This window comes from Camelina sativa, chromosome 2, assembly GCF_030686135.1.
Source record: "Camelina sativa cultivar CO46 ecotype springtype chromosome 2, ASM3068613v1".
Classification (NCBI taxonomy): Eukaryota; Viridiplantae; Streptophyta; class Magnoliopsida; order Brassicales; family Brassicaceae; genus Camelina; species Camelina sativa.
In genome coordinates, this window is record NC_141881.1 from 19,629,511 (window position 1) to 19,649,145 (window position 19,635).

General features: G+C 34.6%; 3 protein-coding genes, 1 long non-coding RNA gene and 3 pseudogenes across 6 annotated transcripts; 4 read left to right on the plus strand and 3 right to left on the minus strand.

Annotated features, from left to right (window-relative positions):
• Nucleotides 1-391: 391 nt before the first annotated feature.
• Nucleotides 392-4,779, plus strand: LOC104752639 (pentatricopeptide repeat-containing protein At5g50990 pseudogene; annotated as a pseudogene).
• Nucleotides 4,780-5,057: 278 nt separating this feature from the next.
• On the minus strand, nt 5,058-6,579 carry LOC104752658 (putative F-box protein At5g51000 pseudogene; annotated as a pseudogene).
• Nucleotides 6,580-7,043: 464 nt separating this feature from the next.
• Nucleotides 7,044-9,036, plus strand: LOC147948894 (short-chain dehydrogenase/reductase 2-like). Its single transcript, XM_087477448.1, has 4 exons — nt 7,044-7,315; nt 7,745-8,003; nt 8,112-8,306; nt 8,389-9,036. The coding sequence occupies exons 1-4, from the start codon at nt 7,221-7,223 to the stop codon at nt 8,782-8,784; spliced, it is 945 nt and encodes a 314-aa protein (XP_087333574.1). The 5' UTR covers nt 7,044-7,220; the 3' UTR covers nt 8,785-9,036.
• Nucleotides 9,037-11,364: 2,328 nt separating this feature from the next.
• On the minus strand, nt 11,365-12,661 carry LOC104725844 (uncharacterized). The gene is made up of 2 exons (XR_757973.3): nt 12,211-12,661; nt 11,365-11,866 (listed from the first exon to the last, which is right to left on the minus strand). It is a non-coding gene; the product is annotated as an uncharacterized LOC104725844 (long non-coding RNA).
• Nucleotides 12,662-12,866: 205 nt separating this feature from the next.
• LOC104725859 (chromophore lyase CRL, chloroplastic) lies at nt 12,867-15,082 on the plus strand. Of its 3 annotated transcripts, none has more exons than XM_010444605.3 (9): nt 12,867-13,424; nt 13,522-13,571; nt 13,775-13,835; nt 13,941-13,976; nt 14,070-14,120; nt 14,196-14,288; nt 14,377-14,481; nt 14,576-14,668; nt 14,799-15,082. In XM_010444605.3, exons 1-9 carry the CDS (start codon nt 13,242-13,244, stop codon nt 14,937-14,939), a joined length of 813 nt encoding a protein of 270 aa, XP_010442907.1. In that variant the 5' UTR covers nt 12,867-13,241; the 3' UTR covers nt 14,940-15,082. The 3 variants fall into 3 exon arrangements, with proteins under 3 accessions (XP_010442907.1, XP_087342128.1, XP_087342130.1); XM_087486002.1 differs by having other exon boundaries at nt 13,044-13,424; nt 13,767-13,835; XM_087486004.1 differs by lacking the exons at nt 12,867-13,424; nt 13,522-13,571 and having other exon boundaries at nt 14,201-14,288.
• LOC104725851 (uncharacterized) lies at nt 14,965-16,111 on the minus strand. The gene is made up of 4 exons (XM_010444593.3): nt 15,761-16,111; nt 15,568-15,626; nt 15,337-15,454; nt 14,965-15,250 (listed from the first exon to the last, which is right to left on the minus strand). Exons 1-4 carry the CDS (start codon nt 15,973-15,975, stop codon nt 15,172-15,174), a joined length of 471 nt encoding a protein of 156 aa, XP_010442895.1. The 5' UTR covers nt 15,976-16,111; the 3' UTR covers nt 14,965-15,171.
• A 460-nt stretch (nt 16,112-16,571) lies between these two features.
• On the plus strand, nt 16,572-18,803 carry LOC109126790 (putative F-box protein At5g51000; annotated as a pseudogene).
• Nucleotides 18,804-19,635: the final 832 nt, after the last annotated feature.

Below are 19,635 nucleotides of genomic sequence, written 5' to 3' on the forward strand. Positions count from 1 at the left end.
TAGAGGAGTTCTTTGATCCGGTGGATATACCACTTATTCGGAGTTTGCCGGTTAGTAAAACTTCTCAACCGGATAGATTATTATGGCATTATACTAAGTCAGGCAAGTATTCGGTTAAGTCAGGTTATCGGTTCGCCCGGGAATTAATAGCGGAAGTGGAGTATGGGCCATTGTGCAGTTCCCTGCGGGCTCAGTCCTGGAAATTAGATGTACCCCGAAGATTCAACATTTTTTCTGGCAAATTGCCTCGGGTACTCTTTCTGTGTTAGAACGGCTCGCGTATCAGGGAGTTTGTTGTGATGTTTTGTGTAAGCGGTGCGGTTTGGCGACGGAAACGGAGACTATTAACCACACACTGTTTGTTTGCCCCCGGTCGCGCAGTATTTGGGAGATGGTCCCGGTGCTGTTGGAACTGGGAGGTTTTCCATATGCCTCTATTTATGCGAATTTAGATTTCCTTTTTTGGAGGGCATCTTCTCAAGCCGGGGCTTCTGATATCATCTCTTCTCTCCCCTGGATTTTATGGTCACTTTGGAAAGACAGGAATAAAAAGGTTTTCCAGGGTATTGAGCTAGAGCCAATTGAGATTATAGATCAGGCGGCAACTGATAAATTAATTTGGGAGGAAGCCAAATCTTATACAGTGAGCAACCTCCTCCCTCCACCCTTAGTGGAGGAGAGGGATTCTTCTATTTGTTGTCAGGTTGATGGTTCATGGAAAGGAACGGACCCTTTTCAGGGTTTGGGTTGGTGGTGCTGCAATGGAGATGATGCCACGCTTCTTTTGGGTGCTCGGAGTCTCAGACGAAGCCTTTCTCCCCTACATACAGAATTACAAGCACTGATCTGGGCAATAGAGTCTTTACTGGCGGCTGGAGTTAGTTGTCAGGCCTTCGAGACGGATTGTGCAGAGCTGGTTGCGATGGTGCAGTCGCCAGATGATTGGCCCGCTTTCTCGAATTTATTGGAGGATTTCTCGCAGCTCCGCTCCTTCTACCCATCGTTCTCCCTAGTCAAGATTTCCCACGACATCAATGTAAGAGCAGATTGTCTTGCTCGGTCTTCAAGATCTTTACCTTCTGAATCGTTATTTGTAAACTCTTATCCTCCTGTTTGGGCAACCAATCGTGGAGTTCTCTTTTAATTTAATTATTAATGTTTGGTTGAAAAAAAAATATATATATATTATTGTTTTATTTTAGTTTAATGTGTTATATTATATATATTTTAAAAAGTTATTGAAATTAAAAATGTAAATATAGATATAAACTTTTATAAAAAAACTTATAATATATATTAATTATTTGTAATTAATGTGTTACATTATAAATATATATAACTAAAATTTATTAAATTACACATTTATATATATAACAATTTATCAAATTTATTAAATGTAAAATATATTTTTAAAAATTATATAGCAATGAGTGATAATTAATTTTTTAATGAAACACATTTAAATTATATTTTAAATTAATTATCATATATTAAATATAAATATAATATCTAATACTCCACTGCTATACCAATCAACTAAATGGGTTATATTAATCAGAGCATACAGCTTATGCACCTTAATGCTTATGCGGCATAATGCTAATGCTCTAATATATCTTGTCCTAAGTGTACAGTGAATTGTTTTACTTATATGTCACAAGTTATCAGAAGAAGAGCTGCCTCTATATTTGGGATACACAAATTTTAGAGGTTTGGGAGTTGGTTAACACAAAAAATATGTTGGGATTAAGTACATAAATGTGTACAAGAAATGGAAAATAATTACAATCATAAGTGAATTTTCTCATATGAAGGAAACTTATTATATGTTAACTTTCTTAAACAACAATGAATTATAATAAAAAAATAAATAATTAATGTTATCTAACTTTAAATGTTCACTTAACCGTGCGGTAACGCGTGGGTCGGCTTCCTAGTTTATTATAAAAGTAAAAACATTAATTAGTTATTTGATTCTAAGAATAAAATTGCATTAAATACACTAAAGAAATCATCATTTGTGATACAAGAAAAAATCCTAAAACATCAATTTTATGATACATAAGGAGTAGTATCCAATTTTATTCATTTTAATCCTAAAACATCAACTTTAGATTTTACAGTGAATTTTACTGGAATTGAAAAAAAAATACAAAAACTCAAATAGGTAAACTTATTATTTAAAAATCCACACCTCTTATTTTATGAAAAGATTAATAAATTCATGAACTAATAAAGGCCCCTTGAATATGCTTTTCCAATACAACTACGATTTCACCCGCGGTACACCGCGGGACTAAGTTATAAATTATTGTATTTTAAATAATAATTTTTAATTTATTAATTTTCAAATTTTTAATTAATGAACTTTTTGTCTAATTAATTTAGAATTTTGTTTAAAATTTTTTTTCTACTTCTTATGTTTTATAAAGTTTATAACCTAATTACATTAAATTTGTTATTAGATAGAATATAAAATTTAATATTCGTTTTGTTCTCTAGAATTAAACAGAGGTATATGCCTATATAGTATGTTAGTGTATATTTTTATGTGTATTTTTTTTTTTGAATATTAAAAATGTGTTATAGTATGTGTAATATTTTGTAGTTCATATACTAAATAATTTATAAGTTAATTTTCAAAACTGTGATTACAAATCTGTAGTATATATGAGATAAACTAATAGTTTTAGTGTTGGTTCTATATTCTAAACCCACCATGCTAGGCGGGTCAGACAACATATTCAAAGATTTTTAATCTGCAAAAACTCATCATATGAAACCTGTGAAAGTAAAAATTATTTTTAAATACGTAATACAAAATAAAGATAAATCTGTAAGCAAGCAATATCTTTTATATTTTATTATTATTCTTTGAATAAGATATCAAATTGAATATGGTAAATATGTTTGTTACCTTTTAAAATCATACCGTTAGTTTTTTAATGATATATTTTATGTTTGATTTTGAACATTTATTTTGTGGAGAAATCAATGCGTTGAGATCAAAAATCTCGGCCACATATCCTCCTCTAAGATCGAAAATCAATTTGTTTCTTGGTTAGACCGATTGTTTAGGAAATTTGTGTATGTAGAAAATATTTTTTTTTTGTAAAATTGGATACTTAATATTAATTAAATCAATTGTAAAATTAATATTTAATGTTAAAGGAAGTGGTTTCATTTGTTTTGGAAATTTATTTAGGATGGAAAATCTTGTTTTCAAAAATAGAAACTTAATATTAATTAATTAAATGAAAAATAAATTAATAATTAATGATAATGGCAGTCTTGTAAATAGGTGGCAACTTCAGGATTTATTTGCTAAATGTACTTGAAAAATGTATATATAGATATGTTTTTGGTATTGTCAAAATATGCTCTAAAAAAAATTAGAGAAATTGGATGTATAGTATATGTTTTGGAGAATCAACACAAATGTCTTATTTTGACAACACCAAAAACGAGTTTTATTAGACAAGTTAGCCCAAAGTGAGAGGATGCAACGTGACATCTGAATCATTGAGAGTCTTATGAAAATTGGAGAATAAGGTTTGGCTAAGAAAGTCCTTCGTAACGCTAGTGATCAGAATGTGATTACTTGAAACCTGATGATTGGTGGTTATGTCAGAAATGTTCAGTACGAAGAAGCTTTGAAAACTCTTAAGGTTATGTTTTCGGATATTAAACCGAATAAGTTTAGTTTCGCTTCCACTTTAGCTGCTTGTGCCCGTCTTGGAGACCTGCACCATGCAAAGTGGGTGCATTCTTTGATGATTGATACCGGGATTGAACTTAATACAATATTGTCTTCTGCAACTGTCGACGTGTATGCAAAGTGTGGAGATATAGAAACTTCGAGGGACGTTTTCTATAGTGTTAAATGGAGCGATGTATCCATTTGGAACTAGCCACAGAAGCAATCAGAGTGTTTTCAGAGATGGAAGCAGAACATGTTTCACCAGACTCGATAACATTTCTTGGGGTTTTAACAACGTGTAGCCATTGTGGTTTGCTTGAAGAAGGGAAAGAGTACTTTGGTCTAATGAGTCAGCGGTTTTCCATACAGCCAAAGTTAGAGCACTACGGGGCTATGGTTGATCTGCTAGGCCGAGCAGGACGGGTCAAAGAAGCGTATGAGTTGATAGAGTCAATGCCGATAGAGCCAGATGTGGTGATATGGAGGTCTCTTCTTAGTTCCTCAAGAACTTACAAGAACCCCGAGCTAGGAGAAATCGCGATGCAGAACCTTTCAAAAACAAAGAGCGGAGACTATGTGTTGCTTTCGAACATCTACAGCTCCACTAAGAAATGGCGGCAGAGCGCTCAGAAGGTGAGAGAGTTGATGACTAAGGAAGGAATCCGTAAAGCCAAAGGAAAGATTTGGGTGGAATTTGGAGGATTGATACATCGGTTTAAGGCAGGAGATACAACTCATTTAGAAACAAAGGCTATATACAAAGTATTAGAAGGTTTGATACAGAGAAGTAAGTCTGAAGGGTTTGTGTCTGACACTGATTTGGTGTTGATGGATGTCTCTGAAGAAGAGAAAGAAGAGAACTTGAATTACCACAGTGAAAAGCTCGCGTTGGCGTATGTGATCTTGAAGAGTAGTCCAGGGTCAGAAATCAGAATACAGAAGAATATACGGATGTGTAGTGATTGTCACAACTGGATAAAAACATGTCGAAGTTGTTGAATAGAGTGGTTACAGTGCGGGATCGGATACGGTTTCATAGGTTTGAAGATGGGTTTTGTTCTTGCAGATATTGTTGGTAAAAAGATATATCTTTATCTGCATTCTCCGCGAAGGGAACAATCAAGAAACCAAACACGGCTGGAACTTTTAAAGCACAGGTTTCAGTTCTTTATGGTACATTGATTTGATGATCAGATACAATATTCTAAAATTTGGAACAATCAAGCTAGATTCTGTTCAAGAATCATGAAAACCATGAAAAAATTGAACAGTCTTGTTTAAAAAGATGAGAACGCTTGAGGAAAGGAAAAAAAAAAAGAAAAAAGCATAAATATATGAATGAAAAAGGTATAATAGACTAATATATCATCTCTTTCTTTTTGTCTTTTGCCTCTTGCAAAGTACTGGGAACCTTACTGGAGATTTGCACCGAACTTGGAACATAAGAGCACATAAGTATCCAACTTTTGTTTTCTCTAAGATCCACTTCTTTGTAGTATCCATTCTCACCAACCATGTAAGCTTTGTAGTTCATCCACGCTTTTTTGTCTGCATAAATAAACATTGCTGCTTTCTTCTTCTCGTCGACGAAGAAACTCCCATATAGAAACCGATATATGTCAGTCAACGGCATATTGTGCTCAATTTTTGAAAAGTTCCTCCACGACACTATATTGTGCTCAATCTTAGTTGTAATCCATATTCCAAATTCATATGTATTCCACTTATGAAAAAACACTGCAAGCTATAACTTGGCTCAAACTTGAGCTATGATCATTACAATCTCTCACCGGATTACACTTGGAACCACTCTCAAGCTTTCTCACTCACCAACCCAATCAACCTCTCTCTCTCTCTCTAACTCTCTCGTCACGCTCTCGCTCTTCTGTTACAACTCTAACAAACTCGTGACTCTCTCAACACCATCGTAACAAGAGAATAAAGAGGAAGAAGAAGATACGGAGACTAAAAGCTGAAGACCCTTTTACCCCTCCAGTTGTGACTATTTACTAACACCCACGACATGTGCTTCTCACGTGCAGGTGGAGTAATCCTTGAGTCGAACCTTCTTGATGCTTCAGTGTCTTATCCACACTTCCTATGTAACAGAGACGATCGTATGACACAAACCTACACTTTTCTTCTCTAACAACAGATAGCTGTACATCATCCCTAGGAACAGAGTGAAATGGAAGAGGGAGACGCGGTCCAAATGTCTCACTTGTGAAATCAAAACAGACTAAACATTCTTCGTCTCTTTCAAACTTCTCATGGCAATTAAGTAAGTATTTCCTTTCAAGTTAACACCTGGGCGACATTTATAATGGTCAGTAGTGACACCAAGAAACCTCCATGAGCTAGACTTAAAGTCGTAGATTTCATACTTTACATTGAGACCATGTGGAGTGCAACTTCAAGATTTTGTGGTTGTTGTTGCTGTCGTATCCTATAGCAAACTTGTCTATCATTAATAAGAACTCGTTTCTAGGACGTTGGATCCACCTGATTTGACCTAGATATGGGTTCCAAACCATGAGCCTGGTCAAGTCTTTCTCAGTGACGCATAACAATAAGCCATCACAATGATACACTTCAGATATTTTAACTTGACTGAGTTTACCTATTTGCTTTATAGATGAATCTACCAAGTCTTTGTGGTTATGGAAATTGACGCTCATTAAACAAGCCTTCCAATGACATATCATGACCGCCATAGCCTCCTTGGCTTCTTTACCATAATACTTCTTTGTTAAGCTCGGATCTTTCGATGAATCATTCCATCGTTTACATGTAGATCTCACTGCTCTCAAAGATGTTATTGGAACCCTAGAGAGTATCTCTTCTACCAAATCCAGAGGATGATCGGACATCACCGTCATTGTTTCAAACAGAGATTAGGGTTTTCACCTTTCACGCTTGCACTTGCACACACGACTCTTTTTTCATATATAAAAAGGAAAAAAAAATTACGAAAAAAGAAAATAATATGTACGGAGCCCGTTAACAAAAATATAAAGATAAGAGAAAGATAAATAAATGTTAACAAACAGAAAAAAAAAAAAAAAAAACACAGAGATCACAAGTACTACAAAATACAAGATTCTGTTCGATAACATTCTGCATGTGATGTGAGTCATACTGAAACTCTTTAATAAGACTGAGCACACGAAACCGCGATAAATTAAAACCAAACGATCAAATTAAACAATAACAAAGGATACATAACTTTGGTTCGTATAAGGTTCACTCTAGGCTCCAGCTAAATTATGTTCCTATAAATCTACGACTAAAAATAGGAGCATATGAATATGAAATGAGAGGCTACAAAAAAATTGGCGCAAAAATTGGAGGGATTGACCTTTGACCCACAAAAATGATGAGAAGAAACTTTTGAAAGAGGGAGATGACAACGACGACGAAGCTGTTTGTGTTTGTGCCTCCTCTTCCTACAATTCAAATCGAAAGAAAAAAAATTACAAACTTAGAATCTTGAAAGAGACAAAAAAAAAAAGGAGAAAGAATGGTCGGAAGCAAAGATAAATCGAAAGAGAAACGAGACAAGAGACTCCAAGAGATCTCCCTCCTTCGTACTATTCCATACTCCGATCATCAGAGGTATCTACTTCAATTCTTAACTTCATTTTCTTATAAAGAAATATTTGGTATTTCATTATTTTGGTGACATATTTTACATATTTTTTGTCACGCTTATATATGTTCTTATTTTATGAAATTTGTGTATAAGAGATGTTTGTATATATCCTTCAATCATTAGGAAACAAATTCGTCTAGCTCTAATCAAGCAAGATAATCTAGTGTGATCGTATAAGGTATAATAACTCATCGTTGAAAAATGCATGCTATGATTTTGATTATCTAATATATGTGATCTCTAATAACTAGTATTTGTTGGAAGTTTGAATAATTTTTATAGTACATCTGATTTTAAGAGACTTAGTTGATCCATGCATGTTATGAATACGGGACGTGATTTTAGTTATTTACTTTAATCCTCAACCAAAAATTGGTTTTATTTTTGACTAGGTGGTGGACTTCGGAAACCGTGGCGGTGGTAACAGGTGCAAATAGAGGGATAGGATTTGAAATGGTGAGACAATTGGCCGGACATGGATTAACAGTTATCCTAACATCTAGAGACGAGAATGTAGGCGTCGAAGCCGCCAAGATCCTTCAAGAAGGTGGATTCAATGTTGATTTCCACCGCCTCGATATCTTGGACCCTTCCTCAATTCAAGATTTTTGCGAATGGATTAAAGAAAAATATGGATGTATTGATGTTTTAGTAAGTTGATTCCTTTGTTCATTAAATCATATCACATTTGATTTTGATGATATATATAGGCTTGTCACGTGATGAGATATGATGTGAAATATATTTTTGGTCATGCAGATAAATAATGCAGGAGTAAACTACAATGTTGGATCAGGTAACTCGGTTGAGTTCTCAAATATGGTTATATCTACCAACTACTATGGCACCAAGAACATAATCACAGCTATGATTCCATTGATGAGACATGCTTCTCAAGGTGCTCGTATTGTCAATGTAACCTCAAGGCTTGGTAGATTAAAAGGCCGACACAGTGTACATACATCTCTAACTCAGTCTTTATTCGTCTAACATTGTGTAACAACAAAATCTTTTTTAACCTAATTCTCTTCAACAGAAACTTGAGAATGAAGCCGTGAGGGCGAAGCTTATGGATGTGGACTCTCTAACAGAAGAAATCGTTGACGAAACAGTCTCGGAGTTTTTGAAACAAGTGGAAGAAGGAACATGGGAATCTGGAGGTTGGCCACATTCTTTCACAGACTATTCTGTCTCAAAGATGGCGGTCAACGCGTACACAAGAGTACTAGCTAAGGAACTATCAGAGAGACCAGATGGAGAGAAGATATATGCAAACTGTTTTTGTCCCGGTTGGGTTAAAACTGCAATGACGGGTTATGCAGGGAACATCTCAGCAGAAGATGGAGCTGACACTGGAGTATGGCTTGCATTGCTTCCTGATCAAGCTATCACAGGAAAGTTCTTTGCCGAGAGACGTGAGATCAATTTCTAAAGAGAACGTTATATACAAGGGTTGATTTTGAAGTTAGTTTTTTTTTAGTTTGATTGCTCAAGATACAAAAGTTGATATGCAAAAAAATAAAACATTGATTTATGAATATCTTTAGATTCTTCTCTTCTTTTCCCTTTTTTTTTTCGGTGTATGCTTTTGTGATTGTGGTCATTTTTTAGTTTATAAGTATGTTTTTAGTGATATAATTGACCCTATTCTTTGGCTTTGAAAAATAATTATTTATGTTCATTAGCAGCTTTTTGTAAATTCAGATATGAAAATGCTCTTACCAATTATGTTAAATTCCAAATATATAGTACTTTTTATGTTTTGTTGAAGTCTTTGATCATATTAACAATGCAATAATAGGTTTTATTTTTGTTCTACATGGAATTGAATTAAAACCAAATAAAAAAACTCAAGAGTTCAAAAGTTTGGGGTGTTCATTTCCGGTTTAGTTAGGATTCAGTTTGATTTTTCCCGTTTTCAGCTTATGAGTTATGAATAATTGCATTCAAACAAAAAATTAATTTATAATAAATAGTTGAGAAATACCCTTAAATAGCACCATTCTAAGTTTTTCTTCCAAAACTAGCACACGCTCAGATTTTCCAAAAGTAGCATTTGTGAATAATAAGATTGTTATTGTTTTATATAATTATATTACAGAAATTTCAAAATTAGATACGTCTTTGCAATTTCGTTCTTGGCCTCTTTTATTTTCTATCTCCAAAGTCTCCATCTTCGTACTCCATTTTCTCCGGTGAGTTCTAACGGCGGAGACAAACTCTTCAATCACCAATCATCCATCAGATCTAAGGATTCCCGAAGCTTCGATGTTGATGAATCTGTCCAGTTACATATTGAGATCGACAACAATAGCCGTTCCAAGGCCATCAATGTATCTGGATCCGACAATGCTCATGTCCAAGGCAACAACGGTGATGCTCCTGTCCAAGGTAACAAGCTTCATAGATCTTTGACTTCATAAAACTGCGAGTAAAGTGAAGAAGGCGTTAGACATGAAGAATTGAAACAGAGACGGATGAGGAGGAGCAGAGTAAGAAATCTTTTACAAGTATTAAGCTTTTCTAGGGATAGTGGTGAAGGTATAATTTTAATTGTTAGTTTATTTGATTTGAACGGTCGTTGATTTGTGTTTGTTGTGTGTGTGATAGCTAATTGTTTATCAGCTAGCGAAACGGTGAAGACAAGGTCCTCATTGGTGATTTTCATAGAGGTGGTTTTGTTGGAATCTCAATTGCTCTCACTCTTCAAAATGCCTTACAAGTCTGTAATTTATACAGAATCACTGCAATTGGAATTTTTGATGTTCTCTACTATTGTCATGAGAATTGTTTTAGTGACCTCCTTCAGAACAAAATTGCAGCTTGGATTAATGTTTTCTTCTTACATCATCTATTTCTCACTGATTACTCATTTATTTTTCCTCTTAATCTTGGTGCTTCATGGTGATGTGCTCTTCGACTTGTACTTCGTCAGAGTTGGGTAGTAGTGTTGATGAGGCAGAGTACAGTGGGGGAAGATTTTCTGGTTTTGGTAATCACCATTTTTTAGATTTCTGATTTTTTTAGGAATAGCTTCCTAAATTATAAGGAAGTCTTGCTAAATATTATGAATTTTTTCATAAATCTAAAAAAATGAGTTTTTGAATTTTGAAATTATTTTTTGCCATAATGTATCACATACTCTATTTTTAGTGAGAGATTTGATTTTTTTTTGTGCATTTCTTGATATTTTATCTAGATATAGAAGAGTAATAATTTGATTTTGTGTCTTTATAAATATTTTATGAAGGCTATTCTGAAATTTAATATTTCCTTCATAAACATTATCTCATATTTCCAAAATTGAAATAAATGTGTTTCTAAATCTCTTTTTGATGTTTTGTCTCAATATGTAAAGATTATTCAATAAGTGAAGGGTAATGATATCAATTTTTGTGCTGGGTGTTTACTAATATCTAGAATTTTTATGAAGGTCATCCTAAAATCTTAATTTTTAATGAAGGTTATCTTGAAGTTTAAAAAAGTTTTCCTGAATTTCTTGAAATCCTTCCTGGAATTTCAAGGAGTGCTGGATGTTAGGTTTTGATGTTTCAAGTTGCAAGAACAGAAGAAGGAGTTCTAAAAACCAGAGAACTTAAACAAAAGGAAAAACAGATTAAAGGTTCTTGTTAAGAGCACTTCAAACAAATCTAATACTCTAAACATAAGAGATACTACGTAACAATAAGATAGTAGTGTTAATTGTTAAACTTCCAATGAATGAACAACTTGGTTTGGTTACGTCCTCTTAAGACATTTTGTAAAAATTTTGGGTTTGAATCTTGACATATGACAAACTGCTCACATTTTTTTTGTTTTTTATGAAAACCATCCTGAATTTTAAATAATCTTCCTAAATATCATTCACTCTTTCTTGAAATAGTTTTGTTTGCATCCAGCCTGGTGTTTTACCTAATGTTAATTGTTATACTTTTCATGAATAAACAACTTGGCTTATTTGTTACACTCCCTTAAAAAATTCCTAAAGGTATAAGGTTCTAATCTTGACATATGCCAAAAAAACTCACTTTTTAATGTTTTTTATGAAAACCATCATGAATTTAAAAGATCCTTCCTAAATAATTTTTTTTGCAACAAAAATGAGCACACTCTCTTACTTGTTTAATCCAAGTAAGAAAGAAAGCAATAAAATACATATCCAGCCTCTTGGAAACGCATAATCACAAACGAAAAATATCTAGCACACTCTCTTTAAAGTGTTTCAGCTCCTCAGTTGCTACCGCTGGAGAAGGTCTAGGATGGGACATCCAAAAGAATTACCTTCTAACAAAGCCCTACAAGGGACACCAAGAACCATTCTAAGCTCTCTTCAACAAGTATAGATTTGATTGCCTAATCTAATCGGTTCCAAAATCAAGACTTGAGAAAAATTCGGGGTATCAGATGACAATCATGTGGTACCCCTGTTCAAATTGTTACTAGAACCTAGCATTCTTATGCCCCCTTGTCTGCTACTTCTTGCTTCACACTATAAGAACCTTAAAATCTGCATCCTGAAAATAGAGTTATTTGTCAATTCTCAAATACACTGAAACCATCTTAATGAATTTACAGAACTCGAATTTAAATAGTAGCAGTAAAGATGTTTAACTTTGAATCTACCAAAACAGATTCTAAAGACCAAAATATTTAGAACCCGATTCACAAGAATTTGATGGAAAATTAAGATGAAATTAAGAATTATAGAGCTTAAAACATAGGTGAAATCGAAAAAGAGCATAAGACACAAACAAATAACAGTATGTGGAAGACCATTTTAAAAACAAAATCATGATCATGAATCAAATCGTAATGAAGGCCAACATAGAGAGAGAAAGAGAGAGCACTTGCCACATACCTTAGCAAGCCAAGGTGGAAGTCTTTGAGTTTAGCAAGAATGAGAAAGACTCCATCGTATCTCATCTAATTCACAAAAGTTAAAATAGGCGAGGCGACGAAATCAGCAAGGTGAGGACAGATCGGCGACGAGAATACGACTAAGCAAACACGGCGGCGAGAACACGACTAAGCAAACACGGCGGCGAGAACACGACTATCATAATGACATATCGAAGATGAGAAATCGATTGGCAAGAGATCTGGGATGCTTCAAGATCTTAGGAGAGTAAGGGCTCGATTGGCTCATGGGAATCATTTCTTCATCTCGTTTCGAGCTTATTTAGCTTGTGAAACTGCTCTATCGCTCTCCGATTAGAGCTCGTCCTTGTGAAAATTGGACTTAAAAGTCTCCATTTCTGATTTTATTAATTTTATCAATATTTTCCTATTTTAATTATTTCTCTGAAATTAATGTTGTATCCCGTTTATGTTAAAATTATGCTACTTCTGGAAAATATTAGATTATGTGCTAAATTTGGAACAAAAATCTAAATGTGTGCTATTTTTGTCAATTGCCCTAAATAGTTTCGGTTCGAATTGGATTTTTACTCAAATACAGTATATCCTATATTTCCAAAAATAATCAATTTAAACAAACTCTTTTTTCTTGTTGTTGTTGTGAAGATTCGATTTCTCAACCATTGAATTTGCAAATTTTAAACAAAAACCATACTATTAATTATTAAATACACACTGTAGTTTGATTCATATTCGGTTTAGTTCGGACCGGATTAAAAAACAAATTTAGAAGGTGAAGAAAAGAAAAGAAAAATGTAAAGGCTACACGTGGCAAGCAATCTCCCCACTGGTTCGGAGACACAAAATCAAAACGTCGTTCGTCACAAAACCTTCCTCCTTCCTCCTCCTCTTCTTCGCGACTTCTTTCCAATCGGCAAAATTATAATTTCAGCTCCGGCGAAACATACACATACTAAAGATAGAATCTTTCAACTGAATTCGAAACCTTTGAACTAAAATTCGAAAGCTTTAATGGGTACCACCGAGTCGGGTTCGGATCCTGAATCAAGCTCGAATGGTTGGAGCCGGGCTCGTGGTCTGGTGATTAAAACTCTGGTTCTTGTTGGCGGTGCTCTTCTCATCAAACGTCTCACTAAATCCACTACTCGTAGGGATCACGCTCGCGTCGTCTCTCGCTCTCTCACCGGAGAGAAGGTTTGTTTGTTCCCCACAATTTTAGGTTTCTTCAACTCTGATTTCATCTTCTAAAGTTCTGATTTTGAGGTTTTTTTTTTGTTACATGGGTTTGTAGTTTACGAGGGAGCAAGCGTCAAGGGATCCTGACAATTACTTCAACATAAGGTTTATCATCTTCTTCTTTTATCTCAAACTTGTTTCATCATTTCCACTAGTTGGCTATATCAAGATTTGGTTAGAAATTAGTTTCAGTCCTTGTAAATTTAGACCTTGATATCTCTGTTTAGGATATTGTTTAAAGATTGTAACTGTTTGATATCTCTGTCTCTAGTTTGTGTCAAGAATCTGAGTTTGTAATAGTTGTACAGAATGCTGAGTTGCCCTGCTGCTGAAATGGTGGATGGTTCAGAGGTTTTGTATCTCGAACAGGTGACTGGATTGATCTCTTACTTTTTTCTTGCGCTACGCAGATGGATGCGTAAATGTGTTTCTTTGCTCCATGTTTAAGCCAGTTTTTTTTCTCTTTTTCCTCAGGCATTTTGGAGGACTCCGCAAAAACCTTTTCGTCAAGTATGCATTCTTCACAGATTGTCTCTTGTTTGGTTCCATTAGGAAAAAGTATTGTGTTGCTAAAGTCGTAGCCCTTTTTGTTTTTGGTTCCAGAGATTATATATGGTTAAGCCGTGTCCAAAAGAGCTGAAATGTGATGTTGAGGTGAGGATATGAGTTGTTGTGATCTTCTTACGTATTATGATACAACAAGAGTTTTAAGCTGTGGTTTAATGCTAGGTAAGTTCATATGCGATTAGAGATGCTGAGGAGTACAAAAATTTCTGTGACCGCCCTAAGGATCAACGCCCCCTTCCGGAAGAAGTTATTGGTGTAAGTCTTAAGGTTTTTTAGATTGATAGAGGTGTGAAGAGATCTTTGGTTTTCTGGATATCAAGCTTAGTATGGATCAAACTAACAGGACATCGGGGAGCATTTGACAACTATACATCTTAATTCTTGTGACCGTGGGAAACGCTGCTTGTACGAAGGCTCAACTTCACCCGATGGATTTCCAAATTCATGGGTATTGTTTCTTATAAGAAAAGTCACTATATCTTGGTTTTAAAGCTCATCTTCTTTCACACTAAAAAAACTCTCGTTTCTTTCTCGGATTGCAGAATGGAGCTAGCTATTCTACTTCAGATCTTGCAGTCCTGAAAAACAATGAGATACACCTATGGGATCGTGGCTTTGATGAGAATCGAAACCAGGTTCATCCCATCTTTCTCACTCTTATCAGATTGTAGCATCGGACTTTGTCAAGATATGCTTACTACTACTGACAAATGCTCATCAAACTTTAGTCTCACATGAAATGGGTTTTGGTTTGGAACATGGCAGGTTTGGGGACCAAAGCAAAGTCCATACGAGTTCAAGCCAGCTACATCGTCAAGCGTCAATGAAAACTTGTCTGCTTTGAACATCCTATATCAATCTTCAATCGATAAACCAATCCAAGGATCCCTCATCTTGCAAGACTAGCTGTTCTACCCTTTACAATTGTTAATTTCCTCTGTATCACACTTACCCACTATATTCATCTTGGCAACTTTCAATACAGTTTTGGTACATAGAAAGCTGAATACTTTACTTCATTACATAGAAAGCTGAATACTTTTACTTCATTACAGTGGTCACAAATAGAAGATGAATGTTAAATACAAGACAAAAATGTTTTCAGAAGCAAAAAAAATGAGATGTCTTGGTGCTGCATTCATGAGGTGTTGTTGACATAAAAGTAAAGAGCCGCAAGAGCTAAAACCCCAACCGCAATTGCTATAGGCAATGCCTTGCTGCATGATTACCATAACACGTATGTATCAAAACCAGAGTGACAAAGATGTGAAATTGATGAGAAAGGAGGATCAGTTTTACTTACCCGACAGCTTCGTCTCTCTGGAGCTCAGCTTTTCTAGCCTTTCTCACATCCTTGTCGTTGACATTCTTGCTCACATCCGGCATGTACGGTCTAAACCTCCGTTTCGGAGCAGCACACACTGCAAACAAAAACCTTAAACCCATTGAAACCAAACCCAATTCCAAAACTGGTCGAAGCAACAATGAACCAACTTGTCGATTTTTTTTAAAGTTTAAACATGAATCACGATACCTGGACAGAAATAGTTATCAGGCAACTTGTCGAATGGAGTTCTGTCATTGTAAATATACCTGCAAATCGAGAGAAAGTGATGATAAATAAACTTGTATGTTAAGGGGATAATCAAGAAGAGATCAAGAGAGATAACAGTTTTGTATGTTAATTAAGAGGATAATCAAGAAAAGAGATCAAGATTGAAACAGACCCGCAATCACGGCAAATATAGGCTTGCTTGGAGGAGACACGCATGGAGAATCTAGGAGCAGAGGATGAAGATTCGGAAATAGACTTCTTGTTGCCAAGTAGCCTTAACGAGTAATAAGGCAAGAAAGATGATCTTTGGAGGGTTGGAGTCATCGGAGGTAAGACGACGGAGGATCTTCCGGCATAAAGAGTCGTCGGAGGAAGCGGCATCGCCATTTTGAGAAAATAAAGTCAAAAGTGTGGTGGGATCAGAGGAAAAGAGAGGAAAGTGATAAGAGGAAAAGAGAGGAAAAGAGAGTGTGGAATACAAGAAGAGTGGGAAAGATGTGGAAGAGTGTGCTCCTCACAAGCCCTCTCACTCGCCACGTCAGATTTGGTGTTGATATAAAAAATCTCCCATAATCTTATGTGTGAAAATCCCCTCATTTTAGAAAAAGTATTAAGATTTATTATAAATTCTTCTAAAATCCCACTTAAAAATATGAGATTTTAGATTTATGTATTTTTAAATATAGAAATCTTTTAAAATCTATTAAATTTATTAAAAATATAATTTTTAAAATGTTTTTAATAATAATAAATTTTCAAATCACTAGTTAAATAAAATTATATTTTATTACTTTTTAATTTTTAATTGAACAACATAAAAGATTTGTTATTCTAACACAATAATCACTTAAAATGTTTAATTGAAGACACTTCTAAAGTTCTTTTTGACCAACTCCTCCAAAGACTATTTTAGTGCTAAAATTTATTGTTAGGTTATTCACTTAGATATGCTCAAGCTGCAAAGTTAATAACCCTTGAAAACAATGACGTCGATATCTGATCTTTCGCATGATTTGGTGGAGGAGATATTGTCTAGGGTTCCGATGACTTCTTTAGGAGCAATGAGATCCACTTGTAAACTATGGAACACTTTATCCGAAGATCCGTAAGCATTGTGGAAAAGAAGCCAAGGAGGTTATATATGGCGATCATGAAAGGTGATTCAACGGCTTGTTTAATGAGCGTCAATCTCCATAACAATAAAGACTAGCTAGGTAGATCCATTTATAAAGCAAATAGGTAAACTTAAACAAGTCAGAGTATATGCAGTAATTCACTACAACGGTTTATTGTTATGCGTCATTGAGGAATATAAGAACTCGAAGCTCATGGTTTGGAACCAGTATTCGGGTCAAACCAGGTGGATCCAATCTAGAAACGAGTATACAAGAGAGAGATTTTGGAGCCATCTTCTGCCATGTCACTCTAGTAATTGGGATGATTCTGTAATTCTATCTGTTGTTACTTGTTAGAGAAGAGAAGCTTGCAGTCATGTTATCTAGGAGGTGTGATGCATTAGAGATAGAAATATGTATTACAAATCAGATTGAACCCAATGAAGTGTCATGGTCTCGTGGAGCCATTTCTTAAAAGTTGATATGATATCTTATGAAAGATTTTTGGATTTAAGAGGAAGTTTCTTCGTCGACGAGAAGACGAAAGTGGGGGTGATTTGTGATATAGAATGTACAGCCACTGGGGGCAACTTCAAAGCTTGCATGGTCGGAAAGGGTGGACACTACAAAAAAAGTGGATCTCGGTGAAACTATATGTGAGCCTATTTGTACTTGCAAGATGCAAAAGAGAATTATTAGTATATTTATTATATAGTTCACAAAAATACCTTTTCATTCATTCATGTTTTTTCTCTTCCCTCATGTGTTCTTCTCATGATGTCCTTTTGAACAAGACTGGTAAGTTATTTCCACGTACGTAGTTATAGGTTTTGCTGATCAGAAACTAAACTTGGAGTTTACAGTTACCTGATTTGGTACTCAGAACAGAATCTTGTATTTGTAGTTGTGATTTTTTTTTTTTTTTGTTAACGGGCTATACATTTATTTATCTTTCACTTATCTTTTTCTTTTCGTTAAAGAGCAACATATTAATTATCAAAAAAAGAGCAACATATTATTTTATTTTTTGGTAATTTTTCTTTTACTTTTTATATAAAAATTAAAAGAGTCGTGTGGGCAAGTGCAAGCGTGAAAGCTGAAAACCCTAATCTCTCTATTTGAAACAATGACGGCGATGTCCGATCTTCCTCTGGATTTGGTAGAAAGATACTCTCTAGGGTTCCAATAACATCTTTGCGAGCAGTGAGATCTACATGTAAACGATGGAATGATTCATCGAAAGATCCGAGCTTAACAAAGAAGTATTATGGTAAAGAAGCCAAGGAGGCTATGGCGGTCATGATATGTCATTGGAAGGCTTGTTTAATGAGCGTCAATTTCCATAACCACAAAGACTTGGTAGATTCATCTATAAAGCAAATAGGTAAACTCAGTCAAGTTAAAATATCTGAAGTGTATCATTGTGATGGCTTATTGTTATGCGTCACTGAGAAAGACTTGACCAGGCTCATGGTTTGGAACCCATATCTAGGTCAAATCAGGTGGATCCAACGTCCTAGAAACGAGTTCTTATTAATGATAGACAAGTTTGCTATAGGATACGACAGCAACAACAACCACAAAATCTTGAAGTTGCACTCCACATGGTCTCAATGTAAAGTATGAAATCTACGACTTTAAGTCTAGCTCATGGAGGTTTCTTGGTGTCACTACTGACCATTATAAATGTCGCCCAGGTGTTAACTTGAAAGGAAATACTTACTTAATTGCCATGAGAAGTTTGAAAGAGACGAAGAATGTTTAGTCTGTTTTGATTTCACAAGTGAGACATTTGGACCGCGTCTCCCTCTTCCATTTCACTCTGTTCCTAGGGATGATGTACAGCTATCACAATGATATCTTCTCCAGCGGTAGCAACTGAGGAGCTGAAACACTTTAAAGAGAGTGTGCTAGATATTTTTCGTTTGTGATTATGCGTTTCCAAGAGGCTGGATATGTATTTTATTGCTTTCTTTCTTACTTGGATTAAACAAGTAAGAGAGTGTGCTCATTTTTGTTGCAAAAAAAATTATTTAGGAAGGATCTTTTAAATTCATGATGGTTTTCATAAAAAACATTAAAAAGTGAGTTTTTTTGGCATATGTCAAGATTAGAACCTTATACCTTTAGGAATTTTTTAAGGGAGTGTAACAAATAAGCCAAGTTGTTTATTCATGAAAAGTATAACAATTAACATTAGGTAAAACACCAGGCTGGATGCAAACAAAACTATTTCAAGAAAGAGTGAATGATATTTAGGAAGATTATTTAAAATTCAGGATGGTTTTCATAAAAAACAAAAAAAATGTGAGCAGTTTGTCATATGTCAAGATTCAAACCCAAAATTTTTACAAAATGTCTTAAGAGGACGTAACCAAACCAAGTTGTTCATTCATTGGAAGTTTAACAATTAACACTACTATCTTATTGTTACGTAGTATCTCTTATGTTTAGAGTATTAGATTTGTTTGAAGTGCTCTTAACAAGAACCTTTAATCTGTTTTTCCTTTTGTTTAAGTTCTCTGGTTTTTAGAACTCCTTCTTCTGTTCTTGCAACTTGAAACATCAAAACCTAACATCCAGCACTCCTTGAAATTCCAGGAAGGATTTCAAGAAATTCAGGAAAACTTTTTTAAACTTCAAGATAACCTTCATTAAAAATTAAGATTTTAGGATGACCTTCATAAAAATTCTAGATATTAGTAAACACCCAGCACAAAAATTGATATCATTACCCTTCACTTATTGAATAATCTTTACATATTGAGACAAAACATCAAAAAGAGATTTAGAAACACATTTATTTCAATTTTGGAAATATGAGATAATGTTTATGAAGGAAATATTAAATTTCAGAATAGCCTTCATAAAATATTTATAAAGACACAAAATCAAATTATTACTCTTCTATATCTAGATAAAATATCAAGAA